General features: G+C 43.6%; 1 protein-coding gene across 6 annotated transcripts in view; it reads left to right on the top strand.

The window, feature by feature from the left end:
• The window catches only part of EVI5L (ecotropic viral integration site 5 like), a 55,620-nt gene that overhangs the window by 23,691 nt on the left and 7,438 nt on the right, over positions 1-24,491 (top strand). For 2 of the 6 annotated variants that reach the window (XM_080997003.1, XM_080997004.1), the window contains exons 5-20: positions 2,050-2,124; positions 3,569-3,694; positions 3,967-4,110; positions 5,812-5,901; positions 8,646-8,743; positions 11,661-11,721; positions 12,325-12,378; positions 13,398-13,430; positions 20,198-20,338; positions 20,921-21,049; positions 21,614-21,754; positions 22,087-22,245; positions 22,611-22,757; positions 23,399-23,494; positions 24,020-24,115; positions 24,315-24,425. In XM_080997003.1, the coding sequence (XP_080853129.1) occupies positions 2,050-2,124; positions 3,569-3,694; positions 3,967-4,110; positions 5,812-5,901; positions 8,646-8,743; positions 11,661-11,721; positions 12,325-12,378; positions 13,398-13,430; positions 20,198-20,338; positions 20,921-21,049; positions 21,614-21,754; positions 22,087-22,245; positions 22,611-22,757; positions 23,399-23,494; positions 24,020-24,115; positions 24,315-24,425 (1,701 nt within the window). The remainder of the gene's footprint in view (positions 1-2,049; positions 2,125-3,568; positions 3,695-3,966; positions 4,111-5,811; positions 5,902-8,645; positions 8,744-11,660; positions 11,722-12,324; positions 12,379-13,397; positions 13,431-20,197; positions 20,339-20,920; positions 21,050-21,613; positions 21,755-22,086; positions 22,246-22,610; positions 22,758-23,398; positions 23,495-24,019; positions 24,116-24,314; positions 24,426-24,491) is intronic. The other 4 variants (XM_080997005.1, XM_080997007.1, XM_080997006.1 and 1 more) reach the window with 4 other exon arrangements.

Genomic DNA, 24,491 nt, shown 5'->3' with positions numbered 1-24,491 from the left:
GAGGTGTTATGTCAATGACAGAGAGAATGACTGGGTAGAAAAGTTGGCGCTGGCGGAATTTGCCTACAACAATGCCGAGAATGTGTCCACAGGGATGAGCCCCTTCTTGGCTAATTATGGGTGTCATCCCAGGGGTTTCCCAGGGGGAGAAGGGGAGAGATGGAGCGTCCCGGCAGCCGAGCATTTTGTAGAAGAAATGGAAGCAATCCATCGTCAGCTCCAACTCAACTTAGAAAGGGCGAAGGAAGAATACAAGAGGCAGGCAGACAAGAACCGAAGGGAAGGTGAAACCATAAGGGTGGGAGATAGGGTGTGGCTGTCAACCCAAGGGTTGCCGTTCAAAGGAGGTTGTAAGAAATTAAGACCCAGGAGATTGGGTCCCTTTGAGGTCATTCAACAGGTCAACCCAGTGGCTTTCAGGCTCCGGTTACCCAACCACATGAAACTGCACCCAGTATTTCACAGGTCGTTACTGTCACCGTATGAGGGGGGACGAGAAGGGATGGCCACTCGGGGACCGGTCATAGAAGAAAGGGAATGCAGCAGCCATGTGGCAGAAATCCTCGACGCCAGGTGGAAGGGGGATCAGGTGGAGTATTTGGTAGCGTGGGAAGGAGAACCGGAGTCAGAAAACACTTGGGTAATGGCAGAAGATATCAATGACGAGGTATTGATAGAAACGTTCCATCAAAGGTTCCCAAGGAAACCTCAGCCTGTGGAGAGGTTCCGGAGGGAATACTTTGGGACCACCGATGAGGAGGAGGAGTTGGAAGGATTCTCGGACTCAGAAGGGGAAGGGGAGATGGACTCTGAGGAGGAGGAGTACTTCGAGACCAGGAACCGCAACAGGTGGAGAGAAGTGTTCGGGACATCGGAAGATGAAGGAAGTTCATTCCGGGGTTTTGCCTCCTCACCGCCCGTAGAGGAGGGGGCGAGAGGGGATGAAGGGGGCCCTGGAGGGGAGGTGGATGTCAGGGAACTGCCATCGGAAGGAAGGGAAGTGAAAGGGCTCACACAGGTTGGGAGAGACTCAGCAGCTGAAGAGGGAACCAGTAGGGGGAGAGGAGCTGAGCTGAGGGAAAGTGAGCTGGAGGGATGGCTCAGAGACACTTCCAGCGAAAACAGTGGGGAGGTTTCAGGACCTCCTGTAGGGACACCCACTCCTCGCCGGAAACTGTCACGCAGAGAGTCCAGAAGACGTGTTTCCGTTAAGGAGCTTTTATGTTGGAAGCGATTCCGAAAGCAACCACTGTCGGAATCTGCCAGCGACTGACGGAGCCATGTTTAAGGGGCTCCGTTACAGACAGAGGTTTGCAAACTTGACCAAACTCTGAGGGACTAGGATTTTACACACAAGCAGCTCATCGTCCCATCACAGCGTTCCTCCTTCCCAGTTGGCTTTGTAGTTGACACAAGGATTGCAGCTGAACTACAGTCTGGAAAGACAAATGCTTAACCTGCTGTATAAAGAGGAAGAGTTGGACAGATGCTGAAGCTAAGCCAATTCAATAAATTCCCAACTTCCCAGAAAGAAATGCAGAGGATACATCCTGAGTACCTTAGAAGAAGGGAAATTCCCAGCCAGGAGCTTCAGCTAATCTTTTTTAAAAAAATGTGTTCTGTGTGTTGTGGGGAACAAAGCACTGTTCTTAAGTACTTAAAGGTATACATCTCTTCATTTAGTTCCTTTTTTCAAAATAACAACAATTACTTGAATTTTAATTGTATTAAGGTCCTCATTTTAATCTTCATTTGTAGCATGATTGCAGAAACATTTGTAGAAATATTTTCTGTCATTCTCCTTGTGTGTATTAAGCAGTGACTTGAATGACATGGCCTGGATCCTTCCCAGTTCCCCTCCCTTTCCCACTGCTGATACTTGAAACTTCCCAGCATTAAGAAAATTCTGTGTGCGGTTGAACAAGTTGTGTCAAAACTCTGCCTCGTAGTTGTGTATTTTAGTTGTGCTTCAAATCCCTTTGGGCATTTGGTGGTTGTATTTTGTGCTAATCTGGACCAGCTGTTGCTTAAGGTTTGCTTTTCTTTCAGGCTTACTCTCTAGTAGACCGTGAGGTTGGGTACTGCCAAGGCAGTGCATTCATCGTTGGACTGCTCCTGATGCAGGTTTGTGCAACATGGGAGTAGATATCTGGCCTGAACCTAAGTGTTCATCTTTACTTGGGAGCTTATGGAACAGTTCAGTACCTTGCGAAATATTAAAACAGGTTATAAATCTAGTTGCTTGCCCCTTAGCATTGGTCAGTGCCAAACACAAATTTTAACTGGGTTTGACTATATTATTAAAGTAGCTCCTTTAGTAGAAGGAAACATTATCTTATATGACCCTACTTTATTAAAGCTTTTGATATTTCCAAATGGTTTCAGCTAGACAGCCTTTCCCTACCTTGGATCCCCACATTTTGTTGAGCTACAGCTCCTATCATCCATGGCCATTGGCCATGCTGTCTGTGAAAGATGGGGCTTGTAATCCAACAGCATCTGGGAGCCAGGGTTGGGAAAGGCTGAGCTAGAAGCAGGCCTAAAAAATCTTCAGGCACCTATATTAATGCTAGTGCCTAGGAATTTTGAAATCCATTGTAGGGTAAGTCCTACAAATGTGGTTTTTTTCTGGCCCAGGCTGGAGGAATGTAATCTAGAATAAACACAATGAATGAATATATTTTTCAGTTACATTCACTGCTGGGCCTGTGTTTGGAATAGGAGCTGGGCTTTCAAGGCATCTTTTTGATATCCCGCCGTCACTCCTTTGTACTAATGTCGTCAATACAAGAGTGGAAGCCTATTCATCAACTTTAGTAATGAAAAACCATATGGAATTTCAAGTGCTTCAAAACAAAACAAGTTGCCATTACTTTAAACAGTGATGGGTAGAGTGTTATGCATATGTCAGTATAAAATGGGGATATCTGATTTAGAAGAAGCATCACTGAAAAATCCATTTTTGAGAACACATCATTTTACTGCTGCAAATGAAAACTAATACTAGTTTAGGCACTAAAAGTATCTATTATAACACAACAAGAACACCAGTATCCTGCTGAGAAGCCCTAAGGCAGTGTACCAAAGAAGAACAATTCTACAGTGTGTTCCCATATCAAGTTAATTGAAGTTATTCATACTGAATGCACTTAAGATTTGTGTTACTTGCACAAAAATTGACTCTGTGAATACAGTAGATAGAATGTTTTTCTTCAATACTTTTGTGGCAACGTGGCGGTTACCTGTTGAACATACGAAGTTGCCCTAAACAGATAATGGATCCATCTAATGCAGTGTTGTCTACGTTGATTTGCAAGAGCATTCCAAAGGCCAGCATCTTGCCCACTTCTGCTCCCTAGGCCCCATTTAACTGGAGGTGCAAGGGATTGAAACTGACATCTTGTGCAAGCAAAGTATATGTTCTGCTATTGGTATCACCTCTCCCTGTTGCATTCTTTATTTTTAAAAGGGAGTGGGGTCTGTGGTGATACCAGTCTTCTGTGATAACACTCTTTTGGTACAGAATCACTTTGAAGAAGCTTATGCAAGCATCTTGTCTCATTTCTAGATGCCTGAAGAAGAGGCGTTCTGTGTGTTTGTACGTCTGATGCAAGAGTACAGATTACGGGAGCTGTTTAAACCCACTATGGCTGAGCTAGGGCTCTGCATCTACCAGTTTGAGTACATGCTGCAGGTAAAAATGATTGCGTTTGTCGTGCATAAAGAAGCTTCTAAGGGTACAAGTTGTTAGACTGTGCATTACTTCCCTCTGCCTCCTAAAAATCCTGTAGCAGTCTCAAGTACATCAGCGTTATTATTTTAGGGCAATAAAGTTAAGGATACTAATTACTATACGTGAGGCCCTGCCTTTGAGAATCCAGTGTCCTGACTCTGGGAATCCAACTGTGATGCTCAAGACTTGCTGTTATTCCTCTTGATTAAGAGCTGTGTTCTGTGTCTCTTCAGGAGCAGCTGCCTGAACTGAATATCCACTTCCGTTCTCAAAGCTTCCTTACCTCTATGTATGCATCATCCTGGTTTCTTACCCTCTTCCTTACCACCTTTCCTCTGCCTGTGGCCACTCGAGTGTTTGACATCTTCATGTACGAGGTAAAGCATTTGATATAAAAATGTGAAGGGGGTGGGGAAAGACACAGGGCTACAGGAAGAGCAGCAGTGAGCATGACCTGTTTAATGTGACATATCACAACAAGTCTTTATATATCAAGGAAGAATTAATGGCTGATTTTTAAAATAACATTGCTCTAGGCTGCTGTGTGCTATGAAATGTGGATTGTGTAAAGACACAGTGTAAGATTCTAAATATTTTAGAAAAAAAACCTGGATCAAAGAGTGGTATTCAACTAAATCCCTGCCAGACTGCAATAGCTTCTGCTTGCGCAATGGGTGTGTGCGCTCTGTGCTGTCCCTAAATCTATCGAGGGGGGGGGACGCTCAGAATAAACTTAGGGAGCACATGTGGGGAAGCAGTTGGGGCGGGTCCTGTTGTGAAAATGGGAGCCATTCCATCCATACAAAGATTTATTGTATTGGCCTGAATATAAGGCCCACTTTTTTTCCAAATTCCAACCATGGAAAGTTAAAGTGCGGCTTAAATTCGCGACCTTACAGAAATTGGCTTTTACGATATTGCTGCTGAAACAGACATAAGGTAAAATGGAACGGGTGTGAGTGCCTGCGGAATTTTAAGGGAGCGGCTTATATTTCGGTATTGTATTTTTTTCTTTTTTCCCTTTGAATTTTAAAGGTGTGGTTTATATTCAGTTGTGGCTTATATTCGGACCAATGCAGTACTTAGTGCTATGTTGAATGCAACCAGAAATAAACATGTTACTTTCAGCATTCTCATCTGCTGTCAGAAACTGACCCGTGCCCAGGAAGTCCACAAAACTACAAGGAAGTTGTTGTTGTCTTGTGAACTGCCCTGAGACCTCCGGGTATAGGATGATGTATAAGCTGAATTAATAATAATAATGATGATGATGATGTACACTGCGTCCATCTCTCCTACGCCACTAGCCCAGGTCTGTGTAAGGAAGTGTCTGAATGATATTCTGTTTAAAAGTGACACCGCTTCCATAAAAAAGGTGTTGTAGCCAAACACCAGCTCTTCAAAATATTGCAGATTACAGAACATCCCTTTAAACAAAGTGTCTTCAAATGCTGTAAAAAGAGCCCTGCAGGATCAGACCAAAGGCCTTATCTGCTCCATCCTGTTTCCTGCAATGGCCAATCAGATACCTAATGGAAAGTTCACAACAGGGAGGAAATGGGAAACAAACCCTCCCCCTCTGTTGTTCCCTAGGAACAGGTATACAGAGGCCTACTGCCTGTGATTCTTGAGGTAGTATATAGCCAAAATTATTAGCAGCCGTTAATAGCCTTATCCTCCATAAATTTGTCTAATCCCCCTTTAAAGACATCAAAGTATTATCTCAGCTCTATTTGTCACAGAATTCTGTAATTGTGTTCATTTATACTTGTGCAAATGTGCTAGCATCCATATGCCCGCTGCTGCTTAAGCAAGTTGTTAAGTCGTGTTCAATTCAGAGCTCTCTCGGCCTAACTTGGCAATGGATGAGCCAACACATTCCCTGGATGATGTGCTCAAGCGGATTGATGATTTTATTGGGGGTTTCAAACTAGATATATTTCTTTTCTGTTGGAGATCTTCTAATCTCATTTGCATTTCCACTTCATAGGAAATGTGGCTTATCATAGGCTTACTCCGAACCATGGGAAACTCCATTTTGGGGTGGAGCCCATCTAACTTCTGCTGACTTCTTACAGGGATTGGAAATAGTCTTCCGTGTGGGGATGGCTCTTCTGCAATTCAACCAGGCTGAACTGATGCAACTGGACATGGAGGGGATGTCACAGGTCAGCTCTACGGTGAACTGTAGGACTAGAGGTAGACTTGCTAGTTTCTGTCTCTCATTCGGATACCCGTATGGGGGAGAAAGACATGATGGGGAAATGGAAGTAGGGGGCTGGTTGAGAACTGACACATCTTTGGAACATCCTAAACCCTAGCCATTTCAGCCTGACTATGCCTGAGGGCAGCAGCTCACGGCCCAAATTCTGGCAGCTTCCTATTCTTCTGCAGTTTGATTTATGTAATGAGTCAGTCAACTTGTTTCCACTATCAGCTGTTGGGATCTAGAAGCTGCTTGCAGGGGCATACAGTCTGCTCAAGGCCTGACCAGAGTCTCAATGCCCACTTGCATTCCAGGGGGCAGCTTTGAATGCTTCTCAGTTTTGTGGTACTATATAAGCATTCCAAATGGGATGCTGTCTGAGTAACATGTCTGTAATAATAGAATCATAGAGTGGTAGGGTTTGAAGGGATCGAGAGGGTCCTCTAGTCCAACCCCCTGCAGGAATCTCAACTAAGCCAGTGTGGTGTAGCGCTCCTCCACATGCAGCTGCTGGGTGACCTTGGGCTAGTCACACTTCTCTAAAGTCTCTCAGCCTTACTCACCTCAGAATGTTTGTTGTGGGGGAGGAAGGGAAAGGAGAATGTTAGCCACTTTGAGACTCCTTCGGGTAGTGATAAAGCGGGTTATCAAATTCAAACTCTTCTTCTTCTTCTAAAGCACCCATGACAGATAGCCATCCAACCTCTGCTTAAAAACCTCCAATGAAGGAGATTCCACCACCTTCTGAGGGAGTCCATTTCACTGTTGAACTGCTCTTGCCATCAGAAAGTTATTCCTGATGTTTAGTTGGAATGTCCTTTCATGTAATATTATAGCCCTTTTTAAGATACCGGTGTATGTTGGTGTTTGGAATCTACAAAGTGAGGAAGAGAAGTATCACAAGAAAATACCTTGGGCTGCAATCCTAAGCCCACTTAACTGGCAGCAAATGTCTTTGAACTCAGTAGGAAATAATTCTGAGGAGGTGCAGGTGGAGAAAGACAGTGTCCCCAGTGTCCCACCGTGATAGCTATTGGAAGTCATATGCAAGATTAGCTAGCACTAGGAAGGGTGGGCTTGCATTTGGGGTAAGTACTACCCACCCAACTGGGTGGCAAATTGCAAGGTTGAACTTACAAAGTTTAAGCCTTTAGGGCTAAAGACATAATGCCAGAAAAAAATTGCTGAAGGTACAGAAACAAAAATGGCAGTAAAAATCAATCTAAATTGTGTTGACTCACAACTTTGAAGTGTAAAATCTTCTGAAAGCTGATCCTGGTTCTTCACCCTTGCAGAAGGAGCTTGGGAGCAATTTCAGCTGACGGGTTGCATAAAAACGTTTTAAGTATATAGCCAGGACCTATCCCATTTGTAATATTTTCACTGTGAGATTTGTTTTAGTTACAGATAGGTAGCCGTGTTGGTCTGCCATAGTCAAAACAAAAAAATTCCTTCCAGTAGCACCTTAAAGACCAACTAAGTTAGTTCTTGGTATGAGCTTTCGTGTGCAAGCACACTTCTTCAGATACACATCTGAAGTGTGTATCTGAAGAAGTGTGCTTGCACACGAAAGCTCATACCAAGAACTAACTTAGTTGGTCTTTAAGGTGCTACTGGAAGGAATTTTTTTGTTGTGAGATTTGTGTTAAACATATTCTTCTCCTGAAATGAATCTAGTCTGTCTATACCAGATTTAATCTCCACTGCAGGTCAACCCAGTTTTCCCATAACATGGAATACATCTTATTCAAGGCCTTTATACTATACTCTTTAGCTGGAAAATCACCCAGAGTGGCTTACAAATCAGTAAAAACAGCATAGTCCCTGCCTTCAGGCTTACAGTCTAAAAAGGCACTCACAAGTGGGGGGGGGGGGAGGGATAGGGAGTGAAAGCAGAAATATTGGTCACCAAATGATTAATGTTACAAGTTTCTCATAGTGATCAGCTTGGATGGGAACAGGCTGCTCACAGTTTAAAAAGCAGGCCTTGGCAGATCCTTAAAAATAGCCCAGCGACCCAGCCTTCCTAGAAGTTGGCCATAGAGAATGGGGCCTAGCTGGAATCTGCCAGCTTCTTGTCATTCCTGTCACATCAAGTGGTCTAATCGGGGACAGTTGATAATACGTCACACATGCACACCAGAGAAGGTAGTCCTGACACTTCTCACAAGAAAGTTGGCACTGGGGGCCTCTGTGAGAGCAGAGAAGGGCCCCACCCTGGTGATAGCAGCAGTGATTGAAGGTGGCAGTTCCTTGCTATCTGTTCATTGCTGCTTCAACACTGTTTTAGGAGGTCATGTCAAACACTTACGAGCTATGTTATAGCAAAGGATTGAGCCTATAGGCAGCCTGGTTTGAGGCCTGCCCTGTGTGTTTGGTGTGTTGCACACGTGCCTTGAGGTGGGGAAGAGTTAACGTTTTTAAAGTGCTTTTAATGCACTAAAACAAACGTGGTCAGGAGTGCTCCCCCCCCCCACTTCCATTCCAGACCGTAATGCTAGATTGTGTGATTCTCAAGAGGTAAAATTCAAGTGAGTAGCACTTAGAAGTGTTATATCACAAGAAGCATTCCAAAGACTGGCCACTCCCTCTGTCTTAGCTTTCTGGGAAGGAGTAGATACAATTAAGCTGGACGTTAGAAGCAGGTTTGCTGACCAGGGAATGCATCCTAGGCGCATTCTGACTTCAGTGTTGCCTTTTTCACAGTATTTCCAGAAGGTGATTCCTCATCAGTTTGAAAACTGTCCTGATAAGCTGATCTTTAAGGCTTACCAGGTCAAATACAACCCTAAGAAAATGAAGCGGTAAGTATTACTTTATCATATATCTCATAAGTGTCTTTTGTCACTTTCTTTGGAAAGCTGTGTAGGTTGATGTGGGAAGTCCCCTGAACAGCTACAGTGGTACCTTGGGTTACATACGCTTCAGGTTACATATGCTTCAGGTTACAGACTCTGCTAACCCAGAAATATTACCTCAGGTTAAGAATTTTGCTTCAGGATGAGAACAGAAATTGTGCTCCGGTGGCACGGCAGCAGCAGGAGGCCCCATTAGCTAAAGTGGTGCTTCAGGTTAAGAACAGTTTCAGGTTAAGAACGGACCTCCGGAATGAATTAAGTACTTAACCCAAGGTACCACTGTATATCGAATGAATTTCTCTTGGAGGAATTTTTATTGCCAGAAGCAGGGTTTTCTGTTATGATTGATGGCACGTAAAAGGGGCCTTTTCACCAGATAGTGTTTGTGAGAAGTGGTCATGGACTGTTGCTGAAACTTGGACACAGTAGCACCTAATTTTGTTGACTGTAGACACGAAACACCTTTTCTTATGGGTGTTTGTCTCCCTCAGCTCACAAGACCTGAGGTGATACCCTGCTGTGCCCACACATTAGCAGAACAGACTTCAACCTGCCCAATGGGACTTCCCTTTCCTCTTCTCCCCTCTACAGCCCTTTGCACAGCCACCAAATATGCTTTGGAGGGCTGGAAGACCCCCTGGAGCAGGATTTGGGACATTCAGGAGGCTGCAGGGCGGAGGAGCAGAAGGAGGAATCCACTCGCACAGCATCATGTTGGATGTTGCCCCTTCTGTCCAGAATTAACTCAATCTTATGTGTGTTTATTGCCTTCCTTGTGCGCTTCATGGATTTTAACAATCCCTTTACAATCACACATTAACATAATTAAAGTGCAAGTTAAGCAAATTGACCCAGTCAAAAATAAACTCCCATTCCTACCCTATGTATTGGCTGTATAATCGGCAGAGTCGTTAAACATTAATGGGAAGGGAGAGAGAACTTGGAACCATTGTTTGTAACAAAAGTTCAAAAAGGGAGACTAAATCTGACTGGAAACTCTTCCTGTACCATGCATCTAAAATATGGTGCTCTCACTAATTGCTAAGATACCAAGTTCTAACCGGCAGTAAGTGTATGTGGAATTTGCAGTGAAAATACTAATGGTTATCCACCAAGAAACCTCTCTGTGGCTTGTCCTTTTCGATGGGTTTTCGATGTTGCTCGGTCCCAGCTCCTGCCAACCTAGCAGTTCGAAAGCATGCCAAAAAGTGCAAGTAGATAAATAGGTACTGCTCCGGTAGGAAGGTAAACGGCGTTTCCGTGCGCTGCTCTGGTTTCAGTGTTCCGTTGCGCCAGAAGCGGCTTAGTCATGCTGGCCACATGACCCAGAAAAACTGTCTGTGGCAAAACGCCGGCTCCCTCAGCCTGTAAAGTGGGATGAGTGCCAGAACCCCAGAGTTGTCTTAACTGGACTTAACTGTCAGGGGTCCTTTACATTTACCTTTTACCATGGTAAATATTACATTGGGGAAACTCCACTCCTAGTCAAAACGAAGCAAGCAGAAAACAACCCTGAAGGGTAAGGTTAGTGTTTGAATTAGTACAACATCAAAAAGCACCCAATACTAAAACTTAACTTTCTCTGTGTTTTTTCGTTCGCTCAATTTCAGATAAATTTCAGGGGTTAGAAAGAGCATGGTGTGGCTTTTTGTGGAACTAGCTAATTGTGTACCTTACATCCTAAATATAAAATCTGTTTAAAGATAGGAGATCCTGGCTGCAATTTAACATATTTGTAAACTGGGGTCCCATCTATTTTATTTATTTTTATCTAACAAAAATTCTATATTGTTTGATTGTAATAAAAACCCTGAGCTTTTTACAAGAGATATTAAAATCACTAAGAGTTCAAAACAATGAAATATTTTAAATATTGTTAAAATGAATAACAAGAAGATTAAAACATATCATGTATATCTAGATAGGCTTGCGCCGAAACAAAAATGCTTTAGCAAGAGCAAAGAGAGAGAGAGAGAGAGAGAGAGTCCAGTGAAGGTGCCTGCGTAATTATCAGTAGGCAGGTGGGAACAAAGTGTTGGTGCTGTTACACTAAAAGATCTCACAAGCATTATGTGACACCTGTAACAGTGCCAGTTCCACAGGTTAAAGCACTTGAGTGGGCACATAAGGGATAAGGCAATTCGGCCTCAGTACAGAGTAGCATGAGAGTGAGTGTAAAATAACGTGTTGTAGGAGACTAGAAACACAGCCAGCTTTAGGGTCAATATGTTAACTGCTAGCGGATGCAGCTGAATCATATATTACCATTCCTTATTGACTTAATTGGAAGTTTAAAAGTCTCCTGATCGTGCGACAAATACTGCAAGCAGCCTTGTGTCACTTAGTAATCATGAAGTGTGACCCGGGAGACTTTGGAGTTGTGTTTGTCCAGCATGGATGGTTAGCTATTCCAGTCCTTGGCTTCTCTAGCAGCCAGATTGGGTGCAACTGTAGCAAATCTGATTTTTGCATAGAAAACAGGGGTTGGGATCTGGTTTAAGGAGCAGAAAAGGGCATCCTGGTGAAGGCAGCTTAACCTCACAGGCTGCTCACCTTCCTACAGTCCATTGCCCAGACTTTGTACCAGAAATGAGCCTAGCTTGGAGAAAATAGACAAGGCAGGCAGTGCCAGTTAATTAACTGGCAGGCATGGGAAAGATTAAACTCCTATTACCCATAAGCCTATTACCCATGTTCCTTAAATTCTAACCCAAATAGACTTCTTTCAATGTGATGGGGGCAGATCAGGCATTAAATGCACAGATGTGCTGCTATCATATCAGGCTTGCCTCTCAGAGCATCTCCAGAGCGCTGGCGTTCTGTAGGGAGAATCAGGGTGAACTGTATTTTGCCTGTGTTGCAGACTAGAGAAGGAATACACTGCAATCAAAAACAGAGAGATGGAAGAGCAGATTGAAATCAAGGTAAGCTGCCTCCTTACCTCCCTCCCCTGTACATTCCTGCACTTGTCTTGCACATATGGCAACATATAGAACAAAAACATGGGCGTTCACCATGCTTCCTTTCCCAAAAAAGCAAGTCAACTTACTCTTTGTTCTTCCAGTGCAAGGCCTCAAGACACTGTTATCCTAAGGGTGTGCAATGTTGTCTAATGGTCAGATCACATAGATGGTTTTGCTGTTTCATAGCAGTGCCTTGTACCCTTGGTATATTGGTCCTTCTGTCTGCTGCAGGGCTTGCATTCTTTCTACTGTGTCCTCTGCTGTTATAGAAACTCGTGCACTTCAGGCAAAAGTTCAAGTGCTCACGTACCTTGGCTCCTTTTGTGTCATTCAGTGTACCTTAGTTCTTTTAAAAGCATTCCTTTTACACTGAACTTTAAGATCTGTCTCTCTCTCACTCTCTCTGGTGTAATGCTTGCTTCCTGGTTATTCAATCAGCTGGTTGTGCAGATGGCTCTAGCTCGGTGTTCAGGATTTCAGCATAATTTCTGCATGCTGGCCATCGCTTAACAAAAGCTGATTCTTACAGATTAGAATGCATGTTGACTTTGATCTCGCTTGCAGAGGCTCCGTTCTGAGAACCGTCTTCTGAAACAGCGAATTGAGACCCTGGAGAAGGTGAGGAGAGTACCCAGCCGCATGAAAATTCACTTCCTCCGCTTCCAGACTAGTTTGGCCACCAAAAACGAGGCCTTACACAACCGACTGTCCCGGTTGACTGTGGACACTACTCAGGGAGCTAGCCATTAGTCTCTGCTGCGTACCTTCACAGAGACTGCTGGGGGTGTTTTTATTTCAGGAGGGTAGGGAGTAATATATGTCCGAAGCAGTGTTACTCAGCTCTCTCACAACCTTTGCTGGTAATGAAGAAGCGGCAAAACCTTGGTGATCTGCTGTCTGCACTCTTTAAGATGGAAAAAGTAAACTGCAGGAGCTGCAGACACATGACTATATCGTCAGCCCAAAAAACTTCAGCTTGGATGATAACTTAAAACAGAAGCAACTTATATTATATTCTAGACAGTCCAAGTCTGCTATTGGGACTTCACTGTGCGGCAATTGAACCTTTCATTGTTTTTCAGCTATGCTGTGCCATATACCTCAGATGACCTTATTTTGTGCTAAATATTAAAGTTTTACATGAAAAATATAGAAGTTATTTGGCCCCGTTTTCATGTACTGTTAACAGAGATCTTGGAGACTTGCCCAGAGCCAGCAACTCCAGGGAGTCTGGCTAATTGGAGACTGGGCAACACACAAGTTTGACTCCTAAAATAAGATCTCTTCCATCGACCTAATGGGCAATAAAATTACAGGCCGCTGCATTTGCAGAATTGAAGCGAAGTTAACGCAAGACAAGATTTTCTTGAGGGAATCCGTATCTGTTTGCCTTCCCCTGTGGACAGGCACAAAGCACATGCATAAAATGTGCCTTGCTTTCTCCATAAAGGGAAGTGTCACGCTGCAGATTGGACACTGTTCTGGAATGGAAGTTCTCTACTTGGGCTCTGTTGGGTTCTTTATCTTTTTTCTTCTTTGCTTCTAGCTATAGAGTGCGTGTGTGACCTTGCTTTTGTATCTTTTTCTTTCCTTCATCTTTCCTTCCTTGTCTGGATCTCCCTCTTCTGAGTCTGTAGGAGAGTGCTGCTTTGGCAGATAGATTGATCCAGGTATGGTACAACCTTTTTTTATTTCTAATTCTCCTCTTGGTGTAACATTTCATTCTAGGACAGAAAAACCACTTGCAGCCTTATCTTTGTGTTTGGGTTTACTTGGCACTTCCACCCAGAAGAGTTCAGACTAACAATTCTGTATTGGTTCTTGAATCACCCGTAACATTCTTTAAAGGGGGACTCTTAAGTTGCATCCATTAGATCATGTGATATTAATGATGCTACAATCCTTCCTGTTTTATGCATCTAAGGATGTGAGCTCTGAAGCCGTAGCTTTCTACATCACTCTTTGCTGATTGGCTTTTAGCTAGAACGATGCTGACTTAAACTGGCTGAAAGTTTCTGGGTCTTAGCAGATCTGTTGTTGTTGTTGTTGTTATTATTATTATTATTATTATTATTATTATTATATTATTATTTTAGCAGAAACAAAATTAACAATGCTCTGGCTGACTTACCTGGTTTTGGGATACAGTGCTGTAGAGACTTTAAAAATGTAGCCCTCAACTACTTGTTGTGGGAGGGTGAGGGAAGTGAAGTATCAGAGGAAGAACCATGACACTACAACACCTCTCTTGTGTGAAAATCACTGCACAGAAAAACATTTTCTGCAGTATCCTTGATATCTAATTTCTTACATAGATATCACGTCTATATGGGAAACAGTGTGCAGACTACTTTATTTATGGAGATACTGCTTCCATAGGAAATTACATGTCTTCAGTGTGAATGCCCATCATTCTTTATTCTGCAAAGTCCTAGAAGAAATAAGGGTTTATTAAAGCTGCAGGGGGTTCCATTGGAAGCTTTCTGAATGGGCTGTAGATGTGGATATTGGAAGTTTCTCCATGGTTATCTTTTTAATACGTGGATGAATTTTCTTCCAAGACACCAATATATAAACTATAGCTGCAAGGAGGAGCAGGGACTAAAATCATTAAAACTGCTCTTAGCTAAACATCTGCTTCTGAGCTTTGTGTGGAAATGCATGGGAATAAAACCGTCAGGATTCTGAAAAATGAGGTTCTTAATAACAGTCTTCACCAACACCTCCAGATATTTTGGATTAAATTTCCATTAGCCCCAGCCAGTATAACTAGAGTTGATGGCCATAATAGACCAAAACATCTGGAGTGCACCTTGTTGGCAAAGCGGTTATAGCAAATTAGTTCCAACTAGTGTTTAACGTGGACGCGGGTGGCGCTGTGGGTTAAACCACAGAGCCTAGGACTTGCTGACCAAAAGGTCGGCGGTTCGAATCCCTGCTATGGGGTGAGCTCCCATTGCTCGGTCCCAGCTCCTGCCAACCTAGCAGTTCGAAAGCACGTCAAAGTGCAAGTAGATAAATAGGTACCGCTCTGGTGGGAAGATAAACGGCATTTCTGTGCACTGCTCTGGTTCGCCAGAAGCAGCTTAGTCATGCTGGCCACATGACCTGGAAGCTGTACGCCAGCTCCCTTGGCCAATAAAGCGAGATGAGCGCCACAACCCCAGAGTCGGCCACGACTGGACCTAATGGTCAGGGGTCCCTTTACCTTTAGTGTTTAACATTGGGCTACTTTTGAACAAAATACTTTTGCTAATTAAGTAAGAGTTGTATACCACTCTGTTTAGAATTGTAAGGTAGATTATGTGGATGACTTAACATCACCTTGACTTGCTTATACTACAGGACTCCTCTTGTATTATTGCCTCAGATGCCTGCAGGCAGAGAGGCAACTCATACAAACCCTCCCTTGGGTACAACACTTATTTCCTTGCACTGAGATACATATATGGGAAGCTTAGTATATGCCCCAAATATTGGGCAAACTCAGAAGTTGCAAACAAGGTCTGGCATCTCATTGTGGAAGTGGCATAACCAACACCAATACTGACAAATACTGCGCTTGTCCTGTGAGGATACCACACTCAGATTTCCACGCATGGGGAAGAGCTCCAATCAAAGGGAAGGACCTCCTGTTTTCTAAGAACACCAATCTTTCCCAATAAGAATACTTACTGTTTTTCTTCATCAGTTTTCTTATTGCTGTCATGGGTCCTTTCTTGTGCTGTACAAATAGGAAGTATTCAGCTGTTTAGTGTTAACACTGAATGATCCTTGGACGGCCTGTTTAACCCTTATTCTAAACTATCCTGTTCAGTTACTTGATGCTACATGCCACTGAATAAAGTTTTGCTTAGGGTCAAAAAACAGGATTAGGCTTGAACTCTGTTTTTCATGGGAATCAGAATCTTTTACAGCTCTGTTAGATTTTAGTACTAGCAGCACTGCTTGAAGTTGGGAGGTATTGGCATGATATGTAAAACACAAATTCCCACACAACTGTGGATACTGCTTCTCGTCCTGTTAGTGCAAGAAAGCACAAAAAGGACTGCCTTGTATATGAATTCATCAGACCCCAGCGTCCTTACATGTGTATCTGCAATTTAGCTCAATAAGTTATTAATTTGTCCGTTAGTCTTTTCATATAGCTTCCCATATTATTGTTTCTGGCCCAGATTTAGATGTCTATAGACATCTCCACCCCTCTCTCATTGCAGAAATTAATCATGAAATAAAGTAGGACAGAGCCAGCTGCTCAACAACAACAACAACAACAACAACAACAACAAATCGGCACTAAAAGGGGCAGCGGGGAGATCTTTTCTAAAAGATCTCTCAAAGCTAACCTCCCCCCCCATGTCTGCCTGTTTCAATACCACAATTTACAGTCACAGAAATTGTGTGGGTCCCAAAATATCTCTTGAGTGTCAAAGGCCAGGGGAAAGAGGCACATCTTCTGTATTCACCAACAACTACAGTGAAGTTGCCACACACACCATATTGGGGGAGGGAATTCCACAACTGCCACAGAAAATGCCCTCCTGAGTCACCACACCTGAGCTTCTGAGGGCAGCTATCTCATTGTGTTTTTCTTACTGTGTATTTGTATCATTGGCACACACATTGATGTACAGCTAAGGGTAACCTTATTTTGCAAAAGCACACAGTGCTTCCAATTAGAGAGAGACACTGTAGTGCTTCTAATGGGTCCCAGACACTCACCAAGTGGTTCTTAATTAAGTCTGATGGAGGACCTACTTAAGATCTTTGCCAGCCGGAAAAGACTTGGGGTGGGGAGGAACCATGATGAATGCAGATGGTATTATTCAGAGAAGAAAAGCTGGTGTGGTGTTGAGGCTGACGTAGTGGGCTTGGAAAGAGGAAGGAGGCTCACATTCCCTCAGTCTGAAGCCCATTTGCCCCCTAGTCCATGGGCAAGTCACAGATACCTCTCAAGGGCAGAAGGTGAGCTTCGTGGTTTCCCCTAATCGGTTTCCTGCCTCTGCCCACAGGTATTCTCTGAATTTGCGAATTGCTTTCGATGACTGGACATCTGTTCCTTGTATACACAATATGGCTGATGGCACAGGCTCTGTGTAAAGACAAATTCCTGGAACATTATGTTTTCACATCTTATGCTGACATAAGGCATATAAATATTACAGTTTCTAGGAATTACAATTTTTAACTAATAAGGCACACATCTTTTACAGTTGCGCCTAGAAAACCGTGAAATTCTTTGGCCCTCCCCAACCCTTGCTGCAGGCTGTGCCTCCCAAGCAGAATCTAAGAGTACAGAACCTTCTTTCTGTAACATAACAGGCCCTTTCAGAGCATGTAGATCTGGGGGTTGTATTAAATGGGCCTTGTGTAGATTTGGGAGAGCTGGAAGTCTTTTGGGGGGCAGTGTTGCACAACTGGAATGAGAAGCATGATAGCATTTCTGGGCTAGATGCCTTTTAAAGCACCATATGTATCAAAGCCTTCCATTCAAAGCACTTTGTGTCAGAGAGATAGATTCTAGCTTAGCCTTTTCAGTAAAGTGATAGCTTAGCTTTGCACACATGCAAAGAGTTTTACATAGGATTGCTTTCAAAGGAGCAGCCCCCCTTCATATACCTTGTGATGTCATATGAACTTAACCACATGTAGCATTAAAAGACTGGTGCACTCCTTAGTCAACCAAGTGAAATAAAAATGGGAGCAAAGCCTACATGCACAATCCTTTTTCTGTAGGGCTAGCGCTGGAGCAATGCTTTGGGAAGCCGGTATGGTAATTAATGCTACTCTGCTTACCCCTTTTTAAAAAAAACACAACTCTTAAGAACCACCCTGCTGGATGAGACCAAAGACCCATCTAGTCCAGCATCCTGTTCTGACAGTGGCCAACCAAAGGCCTATAAGAAGGCCACAAACAGAGCATGCGCACAGCAGCATTCTTGGCAGCTGGCATTCGGAAAAGTGCTGCATCCAATACTAGAAGCAATCCAGCCACCATAGCTAGTAGCTGTTAATAACTTTATCCTTCACAAATATGTCTAAACCTCTTTCAAAACCATCTGAATTGAAGGCCATTACGATATGTTGTGGTTGCAAACTATGTACTGTGAGAAAAATGCTTCCTTTTGTCTCTCTAGAATCTTTTGACATTTAGCTTCATTAGATGGTGTTGGGTTTTGGTATTCTATGTGGCAGGCAGAGACGTATCTCTAGCCACTCTGTGTGCATAATTTTATATAACTTTTGTCATGTCACACCTAACTTGCCATATTTTCAAAACTGAAAAGCCTCAAAAGTTGTAACCTTTCCCCCAAGGGAGTTGTTCCAGTCTCAACATCATGTTGGCTGTCCATTTTTGAACTTTTTTCAGTTCTACCAAATAACTTTTTTGAGTTGTGGTGTCTAGAACTGTACACAGTATTTTAAGTGCGGTCGCATCACAGATTTGTATAAGGGCATTATGAAGGTCCCTGCTCCTTAACATGGAATTTGCCTTTCTCACATTTGCCCCACACAAAGTCTGCATTTCCATTGGGCCATCTACCAGGGCAAGTCTCAATACTGATCCTTGTAGGACTCCACTTCTTACATCCTTCCTTTGTGAGAACTGTCCATTTTCCCCAACTCTCTGGTTCCTGTTCTTTAACCAGATAACTGATCCATAAAATGACCTCTCTTCTTACCCCATGACCGCTAAGCTCAGGAGTCTTCAGTGAGGGACTTTTATCAAATGCTTTTTGTCAGACTAAGTACGTACGGTTGACTGGGTCACACCTATCCAAATGTTTATTGATACTCTCAAAGGACTTTGAAAGGTTAGTGAGACAGGAAAACTGCAGCCTAAAGAACAACAGCAACAGTCCTAATTCTGCCAAGAAGGCTGTTTTCCACCAAACCACACCCACTTGCCCTATAGGTGTGGGGCGGTAAAGATGGGGAGCTTTAAAGTGCTCTCCTGATCGTTCCTTGGCAAGCAAAGCTTGGTGTCTGTGCTAATCAGTGCCGCTGGGATTACCTGCATTGCTGACCTGCCAAAGTGACCTGTCAAAGGTGGAGAGCTCAACTAGCCATTAATTTCTCAGATCCATCCTGGACTCCTTTTTAAAAAAAATGGTGTTAGAGTGGCCACTTTATACTCTTGCATACAAGACTGATCTTGGGGAAAAGCCATGTATTTTTGTTCGAAGGATTCTTCAAGAACTCTCGGGTGGTTACCAATGGGACTCGGTGATTTGTTTGGTTTTAATTTGTCAGTGATGCCTAGAACTTCACATCTTCTCACCAGTTTGCTTCAGTTCAGGCGCAGGGATCTGCCCTGCATTTTCTGCAATGAAGACAGATGCAAGGAATTTATTCAGCTCCTCTGCAATCTCACTTTCTTCTTTTATCACTCCTTTGATTTCCCCTATCATTTAAAGGTCCAACTGCCTCCCAGTTTCCTGCTTTTTATGTATTCAATTTTTTTGTTGGTCTTAATGTTTTTAGTGACGTGTTTTGCAAACTTTTCTCTTTTTTTGCATCCCTTGTTGTCTGCTTGCATTTCTTTGTATTTTCCTGTTTAGGGAAGTTTTTAATGTTTGATGTTTTATCACATTATTATTATTATTATTATTATTATTCTATTGGGAGCCGCCCAGAGTGGCTGGGGAAACCCAGCCAGATGGGCGGAGTATAAATAATAAATTATTTTTATTTTATTTTATTTTATATTGTCAAAGTTCATGCTGCTTTTTGCTCTCCACATTTGGGCAGGACTTTCATTTTCTGAAGGAAGACGTCTTGCCTCTAATGCCTTCCTATACATTCTAGATGAGCTTCTGTCATAGTTTTGAATAACTTGCAAGCATCTTTGAGACATTTGACCCTTTTGACTGGTAAAAAGGAAGCTGGACGGCAGTTTTCTCATTTTTGAGAATTTTCCTCTTTTGAAGTCAAATGTAACTGTTGGACTTTGCTGGCAATGTCCCACTTACATCTACGTTGAATTTGATAACACTGGTCACAGTTCCCAGTTGGTTCATCAACACTTACATCTTGCACCAGGTCCTGGCTGCCTTTTAAGATTAAGTCGAGGGTAGCTTCCCTTCTATTCATTTCCATGGCCAGCAGTTTTCGGGCACTGTCATTTAGGGTATTTAGAAACTTTATCTCTTTGTCATGAACAGATCACGCATGTACCCAGACACCCATTGTTACAACATTTTCTCCTTTGGATACCTGCTTGATTTCATACATCATCTCAAGATCACCTTGCACACTTTAGCTGAGGGCTGGGGGTGATAATATTTTCCCCAGTACTAAGGGACTCCTGGGACATGGAATTGCTTCTCATAGTGAAGCAGTGGAGGAGAGTGCACATCCTCTATTGGAATCCCATAGAGAAATGACATGTGGATGTGTTTCTCTTGAGATAATAGCTTCTCGTCTCGTTTTTCAGGGCCAAGTTACCCGCGCACAGGAGGCTGAAGAGAACTACATCATCAAGCGAGAACTGGCAGTGGTTAAGCAACAGTGCAGTTCAGCAACCGAGAATTTGCAGAAGGCTCAAAGCACTATTCGGCAATTGCAGGAACAGCAGGTAATGGGCATCACATATGAAACAACCCGGGGGAGGGGGAGAGGTGAAATTAAAGAGGTACAAGTAAACTGGTTTGGTATTGGTGGTTCCCCCCCCCCCCAATAGCACAGAGAATTCAATGCACTCAAATTCATGGGTTTCTAAAAATTAGTTTTACCATATTTTGGTCACTAAGAACATTAATGAACACAGGAATGTGCACTGAGTAAATATACCTTCATCTTCCTAATGCAGGGGGAGGGAACCTTTTTGGCTCCACAGGCCAGATCTCTTTTCAGGATCTGCCTCATGGGCCAAATTTGACATGAGGGGAGGGTCAGTGGCAGAATGTTAAACATCTCCCTGCCTACTTTTCTGCCCCCTACAAGTGCATTTTGGTAAACACGCTCAACCACTGCAGTAAAAACTGTAGAAAACATTGGAGATGGCATTTGTTACTTGAAGGCTTATGGATGGTTGCAACATCTAGGAACTGTAGTAGCAGTAGTAGTAATAATAATAATATATTACTTGTACCTCGCCCATCCAGCTGGGTTGTCCCAGCCACACTGGTTTTATCAACGTTTCTCATCCTGTTTGCAGGGAAATCCCCGCTACTCGGAGGAGTTTGTGAGTCACCTGGAAACAGAGCTGGAACAGTCACGTTTGCGGGAGTCTGAGACCCTGAGTGCACTTAAAGAGATGCAGGACAAAGTGCTGGACATGGAGAAGGTACATTGGCTAAAAGGACTAGCATGAAACATGCATGTTTTAGAAAGCAACCTAGGCTAGTAGGGCCTGAGCTCCCAAAAGCTTGATACAGACCTCTCTGCAATGCTCATGTTGATGAAGATTGTATTATGGGGGATGAATTTACACTTATCAGTCTCAGCAAGGAAAAGTCAAGAGATTACCTTTTCTTGTTTGCTCTTCTATGATTAGTCTTCCTTTCTGAATATACACCTTGAGGTTACATCAGTAGTTTCTGCAGAAAAACTGTTGAAAACCGCACTTTTCAAGGGCAGTTTAAATACGGATTTTATCATGATCAAGATGCATTCAGGAGAAATTGTCGTCACGGGAAAGATAGCAGGGAAAGAGCAATTTTGGGTGAGATTCATCCTCACAAAACTCATCAGAACTTATTGGGTATATTCATCCTGGGACTCTAGGTAGCATGCGTGATATTTAAAGAGGTCTGGTTTTCCTGATTGCACTCTTCAGAATTTTGGACTTTTGGGCACCAGAGTGGGTTGAAATGCTTCAACAATATCACAAACCCTCTTCCCTCGGCAGAAGAATAGCTTGCTTCCGGATGAAAACAATGTGGCCCGCCTTCAGGAAGAGCTGAAGGCTATGAAAGTGCGGGAGTCTGAGGCTATGAAATCCTTTCGGGAACTGCAGCAGCAGGTGAAGGAGCTCAACGACAATTGGCAGGTATGATCCACTGGAATGGTGGCCCACTAAAGCAGTGCCCTGCTTCCTTGTCCCTGTTGCTGAATTCCTACATGCTGCTGTTTCGGTGACATATGGTAACCCCCTTTTTTATGGAAGACTGCAAGGGCTCGACCTGTAAATTACATAGCAGTATATCTGATACTCATACCAAGCAAGGGTTTTAAATAAAAGTTAGTTAGATATATAAGCAATCACAGCATATAAGGAAATAGCATGGTCTTAAAGTAGAGCACATGGGAGTATTGAGACCAATGAGCATCATATGCCTATATTAAGACGTGAAGGTTATCCTTCTGTCTCCCTCACTCTAGGCCCACCTGAGCCGGACAGGCGGGCGATGGAAGGACTCTCCTCGCAAGAACACAATGAATGACCTCCAAGACGAATTGATGAGCCTCCGTCTGCGTGAGACGCAGGCCCAAGCTGAAGTCCGCGAACTGCGTCAGAGGGTGGTGGAACTTGAAACCCAGGTGACAATCTTTTGTTGTTGTTGTTGTTGTTGTTGTTGAGTTGCAGTTATGGCAATTCCGCACAAACTCCTTGAAAAACATAAATTTCTCCCCATCTATTCTTATGGCTAGAAACTGACTTGAGATCTTTCCACTTGCAATGTGAGCCTATTTCCTTAACTGAAGACCTGGTTTGGTTTGGGGTTTTTTTAACATGCAAACAATGACACTCTAGTCAGTGAAAGTATAGGGTTTTGTACTGTATTATAGGCACTTATTGAGTACACTCAGAGTGTGCCACATAAGAATATGGTGCACACCAACCTATTTGTCATAAGCGTGTCTGGTCTTGGAAGGGTCCAAGTATCATCTTGCCTTTATTCCAGGATCAAATCCACAGCAACCATTTAAACCGGATGGAGCAGGAGTGTGCTGGGCTGCATGAAAAGGTCCAGTACCTTACGGCCCAGAACAAGGGGCTGCAGACCCAGCTGAGTGAGACCAAGCGCAAGCATGCTGAATCCGAGTGCAAGGTGAGATCTGGTCTAATGCCATGCAGTTGACATAGGCTGCTTTCTCTTAAGCCTTTCATGCATGACAAGGAAGGAATCTGGCTGCACTGCTGCTCTGAAGTCAAGGAACTCAGAGCAGAAATCATGCAAATTTACAGAATACACCCCACCCTCCAAATCAGTTCCTTGGCACTGGTGCCCTGCATTGGCTTACCAGTTGTGGTTTGTTTCATCCATTCCCATTTCAATATAACATTAAACCAGAGATTGTGCTTTGTGGCTTCATGCTAGGGAGGGAAGGAAGCGGGTGCCCATTTGTGTATTCATGAAAAACAATTGACTATTTACCATAACATGCAAACACATCCATGGAGAGCCCAGATTTTGTCTGTTTATTCTGAAGAGGAGACTGGGCTCCTGCATGTCTGACATCTTTGATTTTAGCCACTGTCCTGGATTTTAGTCAGTGTCCTGTGTGTATTCCTGGGAATTCCAGGTAGTTTAGTGACTCATTGTGGGTCTCGTGAGATCTTCAGCTGCCAAAAGAAACTGCAGGCGGTCCTCCCCCCAACCCCCAATGTACTGCCCACCGCCCCCATTGGCTGACCTCGTTGCTTGTACTCCACTGGGCTGCTGCCACTGGCTTGCATTTTCTGTTTCAGAGCAAAGAAGAGGTGATGGCTGTGCGCCTGCGAGAAGCCGACAGCATGGCTGCAGTGGCAGAGATGCGGCAGCGGATTGCTGAGCTGGAGATCCAGGTTAGGGAGCAAGGAGGATAAGGAGCAATGAACCTGCCTTGTACCTAAAGCAGCATTTTCCCCCCAGGAGTATTTGTTTCTTGTTGTATGAACTGTTGTTCCTTTTGTGTCTGCAGCTAGCTGAGAGGTCTGGGTGCTAAAAACATGTTTTATTTGTCATTGTTTAAACCAGGGGTAGCCAGTGTTGGTCCCCTTATTTAGTTCTGCTTACACAGCTTACAAGTTTTTTGTTTCTTTTTAAGAGACCTGAAGATCAAGCATTCAACTTTTGTTTACATAAGGAATTCTGTACAGGAAATACAGACTGTCTTGTTTCTCCAATTCCCTTTTTCAAAACGTAAACAATCAGCCACATGGACTGTGTCAAATTTGTATAATGTAGACAAAGTGCTTGCTCATTTGTGCAGTCTGTGAAATAATGCATACAAAGGGGAGGAGGAAACAGCAAATGTGCTTTCTCCCCACTTCCTTCTCTGCCAAGCATCCGACCCTTGTAAATTCCCATCTCTTCTTTCTTCCACACAGAGGGAAGAAGGGATGATTCAGGGCCAGCTCAACAACTCCGACTCCTCCCAGTACATCCGTGAACTCAAGGATCAGATTGATGAGCTCAAGGCAGAGGTGAGCCCAAACTAGTAGGAGAAAGAATCCACCAAGGGGTTGGGGTTGTGTGACTTCTGGTGTCTTCTCTGCTGGCCTCCGTTAGCACCCTGCATCAAGTCACAGCTGCCTGTTTTTCTTTTTGAAGATTTAATATTTATTGTTTGCAATCGAAGAATACAAATACGCCTCCGTCTGTGTCCCCATTCCTTCTCCCCAGCTGCCTATTTCTGTGCAGGGCCTCCAGCTGGAGAACAGACATAAGCGACTGGGGCTTACAAAACTGCTGATTTCCTCAGGAGCTGATAGAGATCAGAAGTCAGCTTTTAAGGTGCGAGTCAACCAGGTGGTTGGCTACCAGTTGGAACTCACTGCAAAGGAGCTCCAAAGACTCTCA

The sequence above is a fragment of the Podarcis pityusensis genome (genome assembly GCF_964106645.2).
Source record: "Podarcis pityusensis genome assembly, chromosome: 2".
Taxonomy (NCBI): domain Eukaryota; kingdom Metazoa; phylum Chordata; class Lepidosauria; order Squamata; family Lacertidae; genus Podarcis; species Podarcis pityusensis.
The sequence above is the reverse complement of the archived record's forward strand: the minus strand, read 5'-3'. Positions and strand labels throughout refer to the sequence as shown.